Genomic DNA, 15,236 nt, shown 5'->3' on the forward strand with positions numbered 1-15,236 from the left:
CTGCCTGTCTGCGTGTCGTGGTTGAGAGGCAGGGGAGAAAGAAAGCGAACGAATGCGAGAGTGAGAGAGAAAAAGAGAGGGAGAGAGACTGCAGGGAGGTACTCACAGGTCTGACACTGGTCCTCCTTTGGGCCCCAGCAGCGACCATTACAGGAGACGTGACACTTCTGACCTGTGGACGACATGGGGGTAAATTATCCAGTCAAATACTTTCCACAGCAGAGATATTATGATCAAACCACCCATCTTACTAGCTCATATTTTAAGCACTGGCATGCTTAAGACTATGATGATTTCAACAGTGACACTGTTCAACTCTACTGTTTTGTGTCCTTAATGCACTGTACTAGAGTTGTCTTATTAATGACTGCTGTAGGGGAGAGAGTCAGCGACAACAGCTACTAGCTAGAAACTCTGCTGCTATATTAGTGCTAGCTGTGTTTTGGAGGGCTTAATTGACTGCTTGGTAATTGCAGAGTGAGGCTGGATGAGTGCTGAATGGCGTCCTCTGTCTCTGTTCCACTTCAGTTAAGAGCAATTATATTTAAGACCGACGCTCTCTCTGACATCTCTAGCTCCCTTCCTCTCTCCCTCTCTTCATCCCTCCCTCTTTTCATCCATCCATCCCTCCCACTGGGTACAGACGTCAATTCAACGTCTATTCTACATTGGTTCAACGTAATCTCATTGAAATGACGAGGAAACAACATTGATTCAACCAGTGTGTGCCCAGTGGGCTGGTACTCGCTCGTCAACTGCCATCAACTGCCCTTTGCTACCCTTCTCTCCATCTCTCCCTCCCTCACTCAATCACTCACTCGAACTTACTCAATAGGAATTGTAACACATGCTGTACAATAAGTCAGTAATATTGTAAATAAGTCATATCTATCAGTAATATTGTAAAATAAGACAGTAATATTGTAAAATAAGTCAGTAATATTGTAAATAAGTCATATCTATCAGTAATATTGTAAAATAAGTCATATCTATCAGTAATATTGTAAAATAAGTCAGTAATATTGTAAAATAAGTCATATCTATCAGTAATATTGTAAAATAAGTCAGTAATATTGTAAAATAAGTCATATCTATCAGTAATATTGTAAAATAAGTCAGTAATATTGTAAAATAAGTCATATCTATCAGTAATATTGTAAATAAGTCAGTAATATTGTAAATAAGTCATATCTACTTTTAAACTCGGACAAAATAGAGATGCTTGTTCTAGGTCCCAAGAAACAAAGAGATCTTCTTTTGAATCTGACAATCAATCTTAATGGTTGTACAGTCGTCTCAAATAAAACTGTGAAGGACCTCGGCGTTACTCTGGACCCTGATCTCTCTTTTGAAGAACATATCAAGACTGTTTCAAGGACAGCTTTTTCCCATCTAAGTTCCATTGCAAAAATCAGAAACTTTCTGTCCAAAAATGATGCAGAAAAATTAATCCATGCTTTTGTCACTTCTAGGTTAGACTACTGCAATGCTCTACTTTCCGGCTACCCGGATAAAGCACTAAATAAACTTCAGTTAGTGCTAAATACGGCTGCTAGAATCCTTACTAGAACCAAAAAATGTGATCATATTACTCCAGTGCTAGCCTCCCTACACTGGCTTCCTGTCAAGGCAAGGGCTGATTTCAAGGTTTTACTGCTAACCTACAAAGTATTACATGGGCTTGCTCCTACCTATCTCTCTGATTTGGTCCTGCCGTACATACCTACACATACGCTACGGTCACAAGACGCAGGCCTCCTAATTGTCCCTAGAATTTCTAAGCAAACAGCTGGAGGCAGGGCTTTCTCCTATAGAGATCCATTTTTATGGAATGGTCTGCCTACCCATGTGAGAGACACAAACTCAGTCTCAACCTTTAAGTCTTTACTGAAGACTCATCTCTTCAGTGGGTCATATGATTGAGTGTAGTCTAACCCAGGAGTGTGAAGGTGAACGGAAAAGCTCTGGAGCAACGAACCGCCCTTGCTGTCTCCGCCTGGCCGGTTCCCCTTTTTCCACTGGGATTCTCTGCCTCTAACCCTATTATAGGGTCACTGGCTTACTAGGTCTCTTTCATACCGTCCCTAGGACGGGTGCGTCACTTGAGTGGGTTGAGTCACTGATGTGATCTTCCTGTCTTGGTTGGCGCCCCCCCCTTGGTTTGTGCCGTGTCGGAGATCTTTGTGGGCTATACTCGGCCTTGTCTCAGGATGGTAAGTTGGTGGTTGAAGATATCCCTCTAGTGGTGTGGGGGCTGTGCTTTGGCAAAGTGGGTGGGGTTATATCCTTCCTGTTTGGCCCTGTCCGGGGGTGTCATCGGATGGGGCCACAGTGTCTCCTGACCCCTCCTGTCTCAGCCTCCAGTATTTATGCTGCAGTAGTTTATGTGTAGGGGGGCTAGAGTCAGTTTGTTATATCTGGAGTATTTCTCCTGTCCTATCCGGTGTCCTGTGTGAATTTAAGTATGCTCTCTCTAATTCTCTCTTTCTCTCTTTCTTTCTCTCTCTCGGAGGACCTGAACCCTAGGACAATGCCTCAGGACTACCTGACATGATGACTCCTTGCTGTGCCCAGTCCACCTGGCCGTGCTGCTGCTCCAGTTTCAACTGTTCTGCCTGTGATTATTATTATTTGACCATGCTGGTCATTTATGAACATTTGAACATCTTGGTCATGTTCTGTTATAATCTCCACCCGGCACAGCCAGAAGAGGACTGGCCACCCCACATAGCCTGGTTCCTCTCTAGGTTTCTTCCTAGGTTTTGTCCTTTCTAGGGAGTTTTTCCTAGCCACCGTGCTTCTACACCTGCATTGCTTGCTGTTTGGGGTTTTAGGCTGGGTTTCTGTACAGCACTTTGAGATATCAGCTGATGTACGAAGGGCTATATAAATAATTTGTTTTAGTTTTTATTTTTTGATATCTATCAGTAATATTGTCCATGAGTCATATCTATCAGTAATATTGTACAATAAGTCATATCTATCAGTAATATTGTAACATAAGTCATATCTATCAGTAATATTGTAAAATAAGTCAGTAATATTGTAAAATAAGTCATATCTATCAGTAATATTGTACAATAAGTCATATCTATCAGTAATATTGTAAAATAAGTCAGTAATATTGTAAAATAAGTCAGTAATATTGTAAAATAAGTCATATCTATCAGTAATATTGTAAAATAAGTCAGTAAGTTTGTAAAATAAGTCATATCTATCAGTAATATTGTAAAATAAGTCAGTAATATTGTAAAATAAGTCAGTAATATTGTAGAATAAGTCATATCTATCAGTAATATTGTAAAATAAGTCATATCTATCAGTAATATTGTAAAATTAGTCAGTAATATTGTAAAATAAGTCATATCTATCAGTAATATTGTAAAATAAGTCAGTAATATTGTAAAACAGGTCAGTAATATTGTCAAATAAGTAATATCTATCAGTAATATTGTAAAATAAGTGATATCTATCAGTAATATTGTAAAATATGTCAGTAATATTGTAAAATAACTCATATCTATCAGTAATGTGAACCACTTCACTGTCTTTTGATCAGGTTTCTCCTCTCTGGGCGACAAACTGAACCATGAAAGCCTCTTCTGCTACACCTCCCTCTCTCTCACTCTTTCCCTCCCACTTTGCTGTTGTTCTAGGTTAGCATAAAAACACCAGTCAGTAGAAGCTGATCAGGAGAAGAGACATGGTAATGGGGTAAGCTGGGGAGCTGGAGATAAAGACATGTCTATCTGTAACATATATGTATGTATACCTGAGCCCACACAGAGTCGTATATGATGTCATAACCAGGCTTTAGTGTCCAAGGTCTTACTATCTACATTCTAATTCCCCTTGACCTTCAATACAACTATCACACTCTTTCTCTCCGCATCATAATGTTTCACTACTGAAGGTTAAAATGTCGAAACGAAATGACTTTACAACTTTCTGTGTTATGGGTTTGGCTATGAGAGCTAGAGAGGCTTATACGTGGATTGATAGGGAGTCGATTTCAAATTCCTTTGTTGTTTTGAAGAGCCAATAAAAATAGAAAAAAAACCTGGAGTTGCCCCAAGAATAGAGGAGATTATAGTCTAAAGATGGATTACAAGTTTCCAGACCCCCTTTGATCTTTAGTAGGATGTGTAGTGTCTGCACTGTTTGTATGTGTGTGTACGTGCGTGCGTGCGTAAATCAGATTATCAAAAGTATTGAGTGAGACCAATGAAGAGAATGCAATATAAATGGATGATGCTGACATATCATCAATGCTGTGAGCTGGTGCTTGAAGGTTGGCAGATCCAGAGGTTGTTCTAGGACAGCTAGTCATTAATAATGTCAGGACCCGGTTACGAACCTGGGTCTCCGGAGTGAGAAACAGTCACTTAACCAACTGAGCCACGAATAGTCAGCAGAACCCAGAAGATGAGGCAGACACAGCAGTACTTAAGACGGTGTATTTAATAAAGTAAAAAGGAGAAGTCCTTCAATACAAAAATGGTAAATCCAAAAGGTGGTAGGAATAGCACAAAAAAGCCTTAAGAGATACTCAAAAACAAAAACAGAATTCCACAAGAGCATCCACCGGAATCGACAAGAATACACAGAACACTAGGGCTGGGTGCTAACATACAAACACAGAGCACAGAACTGAGGGAAACTAAGGGTTTAAATACAATCAGGGGAAACGAGGCACAGGTGCAAATAATAATGGGGAACAAGGGAAAAAACATAAGGTCAAAAAGCACAATGGGGGCATCTAGTGACCAAAACCCGGAACAACCCTGGCCAAATCCTGACAAATAACAAATAAAAACATACAATAAATAAAGAATAAAGCAAAAGCAACAGATATATCACCAACCAATGACAAAACCACTCCATAAAACATGAGGGAACTATAGAGCAAGGGTTACAAACAGACTTGTGGGACAATGAGAGAAAATCAGGTCAGAAGAGCAATAACATAAGGCGACATAACCCCCGCCCCCCACTACTACCCCCCACCCCGACTCCCTTTGTCAGATTAGGCCGATGGGATGTTTGTGCCATAAAAAAAAATATAATAATAATTCTGTTCACTTGTCTTCTCTTTGATTACAGAAAGGCATTACTGAGAGATTATGCATTTCTTGGAACTGTTGTTTTACGGATTCAGGTTACTTAGTGTATCCCGAATGGCACCATATCACCTTTATAGTGTACTACTTCTCATAGAGCTCTGGTCAAAAGTAGTGCACTACAGTGTATAGGAAAAAGTTTCCATTTGGGACGTATAATAAGTGATTGCTTTTCTGGCTGTTGACACTTCTTGTGTAGCCACTTCTCGGTTAATATGGTACATCTGTGATGTCATTTCATTAGGGTCACAGTTGAGGAAGGTATATTTTGTAGGCCCTTAGATGTGACATGTTGAGATATTATGATCTTAACTCTGTTCATGGCAGCCTTGTCCTATATGCGCCTGTCACCATGCGTTTATAACATAGTTTGTCTCTCTCCATTGTCGTGAAAGCTATAAAGGTAAATTGGTGAAATAATGTATTTGTGTATGAGAATGTGGCTGGATGGATAGACATTTCCTCTTTTGTTGGTGAGTTACTATGATATTGGTGGTCATAGTCTGGCTCTTCTTATTATTGTAAAAGACATCCAGGCTACATATAAAAGTGTTAAGAAAATGAGTCTACGTTTTCCATTGGTGAGCTACTCACATGTAACACTGCTATTGGTTGGCACAACCAGAGGGCTGACGCGGGCGTTCTTGACGATGTCTTGCCAGTGGATGGTGTCTGCGTGGCACAGGAACTTATTCTGGTCGACATAGACACCACCCTGTAGGATCTCTGTAGGATAGGAGAAAACACAGAGAAACACATCAGGACAAAGTACTGACACACACACGCACACACACACACACACACACACACACACACACACACACACACACACACACACACACACACACACACACACACACACACACACACACACACACACACACACACACACACACACACACACACACACACACACACAGGCAGTGTTAGGAAGAGAAAGCTGTTTAGACACAAAGAAAGTACAGAATCTTGCCTAGAGGAACAGCTAAAGGAGTCCTCAGCCCTGAGTACAATACCGCTCTATCAGCCAGACAGACATGATAGATGTGGCTTTCGGCCAGACAGACCTTGTCTTATTGGTGATATTAACTGTCATCTAGTTTTGTTGTTGTTTTTCCTCTCTCCTCCTCCATAGAATGGAGACTCATACCAGCAGACACACACAAACATGCACAAACACATATATGCACGCACGCACATATGCTCACACACACGCACAAACACAGGAAATAATTACGTTACCCCCCCCCCCACGATACCAAATCCATCCAGCCTGGATTTAAACGCTCAGCCAGTCAGGAGGGAAAGACAACACTAACACATTTGTAATTTCATATTTCATCATGGGAGGGAGGAGAGGATGAGATATCCAAAATGGCACCCTATTCCCTATATAGTGCACTACTTTTGACCAGGGCCCTGGGCACTACATAAGGAATATGGTTCAATTTGTGATGCAATCCCAGTCTTCTAATATGGATTATATTGTCAACCTCGGATCAGAGAGTTTACTGGGGCTGGGGGAGATCCGACCAACCCCTTCTCTTCACTCTCACGAACCTCCATCTCTCAGTGCACTATGGTGCACAGAGGGCAGCCCTGATTATTCTCATCTCGGGAATTCTCAGATATAGTTTTATATATATTTTTACCATTATTTAACTAGGCAAGTCAGTTAAGAACAAATTCTTATTTACAATGACTGCCTACCCCGGCCAAACCCTAACACGGACAACGCTGGGCAAATTGTGCACCGCCCTATGGGACTACCAATAACGACCGGTATTGATACAGCCTGGAATCAAACCAGGGTCTGTAATTATTTTAATTTTTTACCTTTATTTAACCAGGCAAGTCAGTTAAGAACAAATTCTTATTTTCAATGACGGCCTGGGAACAGTGGGTTAACTGCGTGTTCAGGGGCAGAACGACAGATTTGTACCTTGTCAGCTCGGGGGTTTGAACTCGCAAACTTCCGGTTACTAGTCCAACGCTCTAACCATTAGGCTACCCTGCCGCCAAACCTCAGAGAGAGTCCTTTCCAGACCTCATCGAGACTATCCTCAGTGAGAGTCCTTGTCAGACCTAATCCAGACTACCCTCAGAGAGAGTCCTTGTCAGACCTAATCCAGACTACCCTCAGAGAGAGTCCTTGTCAGACCTAATCCAGACTACCCTCAGAGAGAGTCCTTGTCAGACCTAATCCAGACTATCCTCAGAGAGAGTCCTTGTCAGACCTAATCCAGACTATCCTCAGAGAGAGTCCTTGTCAGACCTAATCCAGACTATCCTCAGAGAGAGTCCTTGTCAGACCTAATCCAGACTATCCTCAGAGAGAGTCCTTGTCAGACCTAATCCAGACTTTCCTCAGTGAGAGTCCTTGTCAGGCCTAATCCAGACTATCCTCAATGAGAGTCCTTGTTAGACCTAATCCAGACTATTCTCAACGAGAGTCCTTGTCAGACCTAATCCAGACTATTCTCAGTGAGAGTCCTTGTCAGACATAATCCAGACTATCCTCAATGAGAGTCCTTGTCAGACCTAATCCAGACTATTCTCAGTGAGAGTCCTTGTCAGACCTAATCCAGACTATCCTCAATGAGAGTCCTTGTCAGACCTAATCCAGACTATTCTCAATGAGAGTCCTTGTCAGACCTAATCCAGACTATTCTCAGTGAGAGTCCTTGTCAGACATAATCCAGACTATCCTCAATGAGAGTCCTTATCAGACATAATACAGACTATTCTCAATGAGAGTCCTTGTCAGACCTAATCCAGACTATCCTCAGTGAGAGTCCTTGTCAGACCTAATCCAGACTATCCTCAATGAGAGTCCTTGTCAGACCTAATCCAGACTATTCTCAATGAGAGTCCATGTCAGACCTAATCCAGACTTTCCTCAGTGAGAGTCCTTGTCAGGCCTAATCCAGACTATCCTCAATGAGAGTCCTTGTCAGACCTAATCCAGACTATTCTCAACGAGAGTCCTTGTCAGACCTAATCCAGACTATTCTCAGTGAGAGTCCTTGTCAGACATAATCCAGACTATCCTCAATGAGAGTCCTTGTCAGACCTAATCCAGACTATTCTCAGTGAGAGTCCTTGTCAGACCTAATCCAGACTATCCTCAATGAGAGTCCTTGTCAGACCTAATCCAGACTATTCTCAATGAGAGTCCTTGTCAGACCTAATCCAGACTATTCTCAGTGAGAGTCCTTGTCAGACCTAATCCAGACTATCCTCAATGAGAGTCCTTATCAGACATAATACAGACTATTCTCAATGAGAGTCCTTGTCAGACCTAATCCAGACTATCCTCAGTGAAGTCCTTGTCAGACCTAATCCAGACTATCCTCAGTGAGAGTCCTTGTTAGACCTAATCCAGACTATTCTCAATGAGAGTCCATGTCAGACCTAATCCAGACTATCCTCAATGAGAGTCCTTGTCAGACCTAATCCAGACTATCCTCAGAGAGAGTCCTTGTCAGACCTAATCCAGACTATCCTCAGAGAGAGTCCATGTCAGACATAATCCAGACTATCCTCAATAAGAGTCATTGTCAGACCTAATCCAGACTATCCCCAATAAGAGTCATTGTCAGACCTAATCCAGACTATCCTCAGAGAGAGTCCATGTCAGACATAATCCAGACTATCCTCAATAAGAGTCATTGTCAGACCTAATCCAGACTATCCCCAATAAGAGTCATTGTCAGACCTAATCCAGACTATCCTCAGTGAGAGTCTTTGTCAGACATAATCCAGACTCCTGCCGAATAAAACACAGAAAAAAACTTGTAAGAAGATTTGCATTATTTACAGAGCTGTCTTTGTCTCTCTCAACAAATGTGTGCGTGTGGCTCTCTATATTTTCCACGAGCAGATTAGCGGCGTACGGCTGAAACAGATTAGACATATTCATAACCATTACGGGGTTGGCTGGCTGGCGGATGCGCTGTAACAGTGTGTGTGTGTGACCTAGCCGTCCCGTAGCAGCCTGATTAAAGCGTACTCCACAGATGATTGGACGTGGTGTTAATATGTTTTCTGCTTCTCTCTACGGGAGGGAAGGAACCTGTCGCTCAACACGGAAATTAATTCTCAGCCACGCCATGGGAGGGATGGGAGGAGGGACGTTGCGCTAGGGTTTGTGTGTGCTAAGGTTGTGTGTGTGTACGATTCCGCTAGGGCATGTGTGGCACTCACAGCACAGAGGGAGCAGTGAGTGGTCGCTGCTGCTCCAGGCAAGGAGGACAAACAAAGACCACCAAACACAAAACCTCAGCATGACTTCCCTGACCCCGAATGGGTTTTTATGGCCCAGAGGAGAGGTGATGTGGTGTGTGCGTGCGTATGCTCGTTAGCTCGTTGTTGACCCTCTCTGCGTGCGCCAACTGTGCTCACTGACTCACTCATTTTTAAACATGCGGTACACATGGGGCCTATGAGTGAAGTACGACAGATAGGAGCAAGTGGCTCAAAACAAAAAGAACCAGTGAGGTAAAAGCTTGGTTCGAACACCACCAGTATCAAATTGTTATCACAACATTAACAACCTCAGAAAACTGATTATTGTGATACCATTAAAGAAAACGATTAAAATGAAGTAAATTTCCACAGCTGAATTTGTTACGCGGAGTGGAACAGGGGAACCCAAGCGCAGACTCAGACGAGGAGACTGGGATGAAGTAACCAAGGTATTTATTGAAACACAGGGGGAAGATGGAGTGCTGGCCAGGGGAAGCTCAGATGTGTTTCAGGACACCAGGTGTGGAGGCTGAGGCTGGAGCGAGAGGGGTTGAGACAGGGTAAGCAGGTCCGGAGGCTGAGGCTGGAGCGAGAGGGGTTGGGACAGGGTAAGCAGGTCTAGAGGCTGGAGCGAGAGGGGTTGGGACAGGGTAAGCAGGTCCAGAGGCTGAGGCTGGAGCGAGAGGGGTTGGGACAGGGTAAGCAGGTCCAGAGGCTGAGGAGGGAGTGAGAGGGGTTGGGACAGGGTAAGCAGGTCCAGAGGCTGAGGCTGGAGCGAGAGGGGTTGGGACAGGGTAAGCAGGTCCAGAGGCTGAGGAGGGAGCGAGAGGGGTTGGGACAGGGTAAGCAGGTCCAGAGGCTGAGGAGGGAGGGAGAGGGGTTGGGACAGGGTAAGCAGGTCCAGAGGCTGAGGCTGGAGCGAGAGGGGTTGGGACAGGGTAAGCAGGTCCAGAGGCTGAGGCTGGAGCGAGAGGGGTTGGGACAGGGTAAGCAGGTCCAGAGGCTGAGGAGGGAGGGAGAGGGGTTGGGACAGGGTAAGCAGGTCCAGAGGCTGAGGCTGGAGCGAGAGGGGTTGGGACAGGGTAAGCAGGTCCAGAGGCTGAGGCTGGAGCGAGAGGGGTTGGGACAGGGTAAGCAGGTCCAGAGGCTGAGGAGGGAGTGAGAGGGGTTGGGACAGGGTAAGCAGGTCCAGAGGCTGAGGAGGGAGCGAGAGGGGTTGGGACAGGGTAAGCAGGTCCAGAGGATGAGGATGGAGCGAGAGGGGTTGGGACAGGGTAAGCAGGTCCAGAGGCTGAGGCTGGAGCGAGAGGGGTTGGGACAGGGTAAGCAGGTCCAGAGGCTGAGGCTGGAGCGAGAGGGGTTGGGACAGGGTAAGCAGGTCCAGAGGCTGAGGCTGAGGCTGGAGCGAGAGTGGTTGGGACAGGGTAAGCAGGTCCAGAGGCTGAGGATGGAGCGAGAGGGGTTGGGACAGGGTAAGTAGGTCCAGAGGCTGAGGATGGAGCGAGAGGGGTTGGGACAGGGTAAGCAGGTCCAGAGGCTGAGGAGGGAGTGAAAGGGGTTGGGACAGGGTAAGCAGGTCCAGAGGCTGAGGCTGGAGCGAGAGGGGTTGGGACAGGGTAAGCAGGTCCAGAGGGGAATCCAAGGGAGTAGTAGAGTGGGGAATCCAGCACAGAGTAGCAGGATGACGAGACGTGGGACTGGACACAGGGACCAGAGTCAGAGCGGGCGGAACTGTAGCGGAGAGGAAAACAGCGTCAGGCAAGAAAACAGGCACACCAGGATCTAACCGTAACAAACGGCTAGAAGCGTAGACTGACTGAGCAGAGATTACAATCTGGCAGCGTGGAAGTGGCAGAGCTGAGTATTTGTAGAGGTCTTGATTATGGAACAGATTGCAGCTGGTGGAGATCTGCTCTGACTCCAGCACACCTGTCTCCGCCCACACAATCACACATAGAGAGAGAGGGAGAGAGTACTGGTGTAGTGGCGGCAGGTAAAGGAGACACAGGATGAGCAGTGGAGGGCGTTGCGGAAACAGATGTGACAGAATTGTCCCCAAATTACAACCAACAGAAACAAGTTTAGACTTGATGATTTAGTAGTAACTTAAGAGGTATACACACACACACACACACACACATACACACACACATACACACACACTTGCTTTGGACACACACACAACTTGCTTTGGACACAAAGAGCAGTGTGATATTAGATGCAGGTAGAAATGGATTATAGCTTCAACACGGCAGCACACACAATAACCCTTGATGAGAAATTGCTTCCTTGAACAGCCTGTAATAGCAGCTAGCGTATGAGCATTGATTTATGATTGTGTTCATTGACTAAAGAGGTCTGGAGGATGCAGAGTAAGTCTTAGGCCCAAATGTCACCCTACTGGATATAGTCCACTTCTTTTGACCATAGGGATGTTGTCAAAAGGAATGCACTTGATAGGGAATAGGGCTCCATTTGGGAGGCAGATTGGGATTCATGACAGTGTGTCGTTATTCACCATTTATCCTCCAAACAGGCACTCAACTATAATATTAACAAGCATACAGTTAACACCCAAGGGAAGAGGTACAGAAACCACAGAGTTGACCAAGTAATCCTTCATGCAGAGAATGAATAAACCAAACATGCACACCCACATACACACACACAGTCTTGTACAGTTAACCTTGTTGGCATTAGGGTTAGGGTTAGTGTTCAGTTAGGGTTCAGTCCCATTCAAAAACCTAACCCTAACCCGTACTCTTACCCTAACCCCAATCCTAACCCTAAACCTAACCCTAGCACTTAACCCTAAAACTGACCCTAGCTCCTAACCCTAACCCTTAACGTGTTTCTAACCCAAACCCTAATTCTAACCTTAACCCTAAACCCCATAGAAATAGCATTTGACCTCGTGGAGACTAACAAAATATTGCAAGTTGGTCACATGTTTGTTTGTTTACTATTCTTAACTTTTGGTCCCCACAAGAATAGTTAAACATGTCCACACACACACACTAGAAAGACAAGACATACTAACAAATGTACTGTAAGATAAAAAAAACAGCACTAACCCTCCTACACTATATGCTGTGTGCTTGAGTAGCTTCCGCTGGTGTGTGTGTGCATATCCGCGTGTGTGTGTGTGTGTGTGTGTGTGTGTGTGTGTGTGTGTGTGTGTGTGTGTGTGTGTGTGTGTGTGTGTGTGTGTGTGTGTGTGTGTGTGTGTGTGTGTGTGTGTGTGTGTGTGTGTGTGTGTGTGTGTGTGTGGCTGGCAGCAGGTAGTGTATGCCTCTGTTGATTGTTTAGTGGGTTGAAAGCGGTCTCTTAATTAGCCTATTCACTGAGCCTGGGTTCCCAGCTATCCCTGGTCCCATGAGCCACACACACACACGTCTACTGTATGTCAAAACATCTCTTCCGCCTCCCTCCCTCCCACCTCTCCCTGCCCTCCTCTTTCCATCCCTCCATCCCAAACAAACCATCGGAGGAAAGCAGAACAAATGTATGCAGCCAATTCTTCCAAGGGTAAATGCTCCTTCTGTTTTTTAATTGCGGAGTGGGGAGAAATGTGATTAATTCTGCGAGGCAGATATCAAGCTTGGCTCATACAGCTCGCATGGTTGGAAAAGGCTTTAATGGCCTCTTGATAAAGGATGCAAATCATTGTCTTGTTGTTATTGTGTTATCTAATAAAATGATAAGATGGAGAATATGCACGTGTTTTATATGGGGATCTGAGGTCATTCTTTCTAGTGTGTTTATGTGTGTGTGTGTGTGAAAACAGTCCTTATGCTGTGAAAGTCTTAACATGATAAATGGCTTCATATTCTCAATAATAATGAAAAAACCTTCACTGTATTTATAGTGTGAAATTGCAGTTTTGGAATTTTTTCATAAACACAGAGACACACACACACACACACATGGATTCTATGAACCTGACGTTTCTGTAATAGGGAGAGCAGTTTGGGGTAAACTGTTTATATCACAGACACACACACCTGGTTTAGATGGACATAGTTTAGTAAATTGAATCTTCCTGAGCTCGCCTAGCGCGTCAATTACCAATCAGCAGTATACTAGCACTGAGGCCCAGAAGGGTGCACCTTGAAAAATATTAATTAGTCCATACAAGACTGAACACAATTAAAGAAACATGCTGTTCACAACCCTACTGTTCACACACACACACACACACACACACACACACACACACACACACACACACACACACACACACACACACACACACACACACACACACACACACACACACACACACACACACACACACACACACACACACACACACACACACACACACACACACACACACACACACACACAAACACACACAATCTATGGTCAGAGGTAGTGCTCTATACAGGAAACCATTTCAGACAGATACAAATATTGATCCTTAAATATATAATAGTGTAATGGTGTAATGGGTGGGTCACAAGTTTTGAAGATCTCTCTCTATGTTTTATATACATGTAACCATTTAGTAGACACTGTTATCCAGAGCGAGTAGAAGCCACATCACGATATATTGCGCTTCTTTCTCTAAATGATGAATAAGGAGTAAGACATCGGCCTCATGTCATAGGCTCTGGTCAAACGTTGTGTCATATATGGGGAATACGTTGCCATGTGAGCCACAGTCAGGGTTGCCTACACCAGCAGGCACGGTTTGCTCTTTGAGTGTTCCTGTGCCCACAGAGGGGGAGTGAGGGAGAGAGAGAAAGCGAGAGAAATAGAGAGAGTGAGTGAGAGAGAAAGAGAGACAGAGAGGGAGAGAGGGAGAGAGAGAGGGGGGGGAGAGACAGAGTGAGAGAAACAGAGAGTGATAGAAAGAGAGAGTGTGAGTGAAAGAGAGCGAGAGAGAGACAGAGATACAGTGAGAGAGAGACAGAGACAGATACAGTGAGAGAGAGACAGAGACAGAGACACAGTGAGAGAGAGACAGAGACACAGTGAGAGAGAGACAGAGACACAGTGAGAGAGAGACAGAGACAGAGATACAGTGAGAGAGGGAAGGGGGGGCAGTCCTATTTCTTCTGTACAAATGGGTAATTCCCCTCTCATCTATCATCCTCACGTACACACACACACACACACACACACACACACACACACACACACACACACACACACACACACACACACACACACACACACACACACACACACACACACACACACACACACACATATAGAGAGAGAGAGAAAACAGTCCTTCTCATCCCAGCCTGGCCTTCTGGGCCCTGTTTCGTTACCAAGGATACCACATCTCTGTGACAAATCTGAGCTGAGTAAACTTCAACAAACAATGAGATAAACAAAACCACAGAGCGTTTTCCCTTGAGGAACCACAGAACTGTGCCAAGAACACTAATACAACCACCGATGTGACCACTAGATGTGACCTCATTCTAATACAACCACAACAACTATGTGACCACATTCTAATTCTATATTCCAAGTGATGATAGTAGGTGTTTAATCTAAGTACTGTGGCTGTGTCCGGCAGCTGCAGTGAGTCCAGCCTGTACTGCTTTACTGGATCTATGAGCACAGAACACAGTTGACCCTGCGCTCATCCCACCTACAGGCCAGACCAGGGGGACTCTCTCTGGCACACAGCTGAGAAAGTTTTCAAAGGAAAACAATGTTTATGCTCTTAAGGATAAACACTACAGCACATGAACCAGCTGTTAGCAAACGTATACAAATATCCATATGAATTATACATTCTTAAACACATGTATGTATCAAGACACAATGATATGTCTATTCAAAGCAACCCCAAATGCAAAGCAACCCCGCTTCGCCTTCGAGAAACTAATGATGGCAAAATATAAA

General features: G+C 44.5%; 1 protein-coding gene across 2 annotated transcripts in view; it reads right to left on the reverse strand.

Moving 5' to 3' along the window:
* LOC135519282 (receptor tyrosine-protein kinase erbB-4-like) overlaps positions 1-15,236 on the reverse strand; it is a 540,414-nt gene that overhangs the window by 163,910 nt on the left and 361,268 nt on the right. For both annotated transcript variants that reach the window (XM_064944424.1, XM_064944423.1), the window contains exons 4-5: positions 5,715-5,846; positions 107-172 (exon numbers count right to left, since the gene is read on the reverse strand). In XM_064944424.1, the coding sequence (XP_064800496.1) occupies positions 107-172; positions 5,715-5,846 (198 nt within the window). The remainder of the gene's footprint in view (positions 1-106; positions 173-5,714; positions 5,847-15,236) is intronic.

This window comes from Oncorhynchus masou, chromosome 29 (genome assembly GCF_036934945.1).
Source record: "Oncorhynchus masou masou isolate Uvic2021 chromosome 29, UVic_Omas_1.1, whole genome shotgun sequence".
NCBI lineage: Eukaryota > Metazoa > Chordata > Actinopteri > Salmoniformes > Salmonidae > Oncorhynchus > Oncorhynchus masou.